Below are 1993 nucleotides of genomic sequence, written 5' to 3' on the forward strand. Positions count from 1 at the left end.
TAGTCCACCTCCCTCAACCTTTCTTCATAGGAGAAGTACTCCAGCCTCAGGTCATCTTCCTGGCCCTCCTTTAGACCTACTTCAACAACTTCACGTCTTTCTAACATTGAGGGGCCTCAGGCCCGGATGGCCCCACTTCAGGTCGAGCCTCACAAGGACAGAGCAAAGGAGGACAAACACTTCCCTCCTTCTGCTGGCCACCCCTCTTTAGGTGGAGCCCATGTAGTTGGTTTTCTGGGCTGCAAGTACACGCTGCTGGCTCATGTCCAGCTTTTCATCCACCAGGATCCCCAAGTCCTTCTCCACAGAGCTGCTCTCAAGGAGTTCTTCTCCCATTCAGTAATGGGGAGTTGTTTGTATTTTGGGGTTGTCCTGACCCAAGAGCAACATCTTGCTCTTGGTCTTGTTAGATCTCATTAGGTTCAACAAGATCTCCAGAAGCTACCTGGATGTGGCCCTGGCACTCTGTTCTACATGTTCCTGTTGAAGTAGGGATTGGATCAGATGGACCCAGAGGGACCTGACAACACCAACTATTCTATGATTTTGTGATTCCTTGATGTAGACTCAAACCTCTTTACTCACCTTGTAAGCCAGACCCCATAAAGCTGGTCTTCCAATAAAAACGCATTTTGCTCCCAATGCCAGTGCTTTCAACACGTCGCTTCCTTTCCGTATACCACCATCTAAATAAACTTCAACTCTGCCTCGTACTGCCTCCACAACTTCAACCAGAGCATCTATCTGGAAAGAAGAAGTCATTTGCAACTTAGTCTCATCTTTCGAGTTCAAGACAAAGAGGTAATATCCCACACAGACAGACAAGTATACTAGAACAGAATAAGCTCTCAAAATGAAATATGGAAATGCATCATAAATAACTCAGTACCAAAAACTGTACAATATAGTGCTTGTCCTTGCTTTTTTTGCCAGATAGTTTTGTTCATATGGACATTCTTTGCTAGCACTTCTGATATGTGAAAAAGTAACATTTTCATTTGATTTTGGTGTTGGGTTTTTTTGAGATTTAAACAATACATTTCAATAGAAATAATATTTTTTAGTATTTTACTTTCATTTGAGACAATGATGAATTATACAATTGTAAGAAGAGTGTTAGACTTCTCTCTACAACTGTCTAAATTGCCAAACTCACATTTCATCCCAATCCTACTGATCACCCGTAGAAAACATCCTGAAAACCCATAAAGCAGCTATGAAGGATTTCATTAGCTATGCAGTACAGTCAATATACTGTTTCCTTCAGACTACGTCTCTTGATTCCCTGATGTCTTTTCTGCAGTGCTAGGCTGGTAGCACAGAGCAGTACCATGCAGAGAACTGGTCCTGGTCTCAAGGGCACTATCACAGTGGCATGACCTTGCACAAAACGCAATTAACTCTCCACAGCAAACTCAAAGATCTCTTTTCTTCAGTCTCTTATACTCTCTTCATTGATTCTCATCTTCTTAATGAAAGCAGCTACAATTAAGATCACTAAATAGATTTTTCCAATTGGTCGTCACTTTTCAGAATTTCAAGCTGAAAATTTTGGGGCTGAAATTTTCCAAGAGTAGCTCACCAAGAGCACTGGCAGTAGCCTCTGTTGCCAGATTTGGAACCAGAGGAGTGCTGAACTAAATGTCTACTGTTTTGTCTGTGCATATAAGAAAATTTACATGGACATCATTTCCATTATTATGCCTATAACATTTAGAAAAATTATTTATTATTATCGTCGTCGACATAAAAGAGAATTTCCTGGCACTAGTTTTATTTTACAGAGGAAAACAAAACAAAACAACTACAACAACAACAACAACAACAAAAAAAACTGGAAGAATATGATACTGTGCAATACAGACATGTAAATTAAGAACAGTTGGAAAATGGAAACCAAATTAAAGCAGTGAAGTATACATAAGTCCAAAAAACTATTATTTCTTTGTACAGGTTAAAAAGTGGGAGAATTTTTCTCTGGATAAATTACTCT

At 39.8% G+C, this 1993-nt stretch overlaps 1 protein-coding gene across 1 annotated transcript in view; it reads right to left on the reverse strand.

Moving 5' to 3' along the window:
- Nucleotides 1–539: 539 nt before the first annotated feature.
- The window catches only part of HAO2 (hydroxyacid oxidase 2), a 7759-nt gene continuing 6305 nt past the window's right edge, over nt 540–1993 (reverse strand). Inside the window, exon 6 of the mRNA XM_003202690.4 lies at nt 540–744. Within this exon, the coding sequence (XP_003202738.2) occupies nt 568–744 (177 nt within the window). The 3' untranslated portion in view covers nt 540–567. The remainder of the gene's footprint in view (nt 745–1993) is intronic.

This window comes from Meleagris gallopavo, chromosome 1, assembly GCF_000146605.3.
Source record: "Meleagris gallopavo isolate NT-WF06-2002-E0010 breed Aviagen turkey brand Nicholas breeding stock chromosome 1, Turkey_5.1, whole genome shotgun sequence".
NCBI lineage: Eukaryota > Metazoa > Chordata > Aves > Galliformes > Phasianidae > Meleagris > Meleagris gallopavo.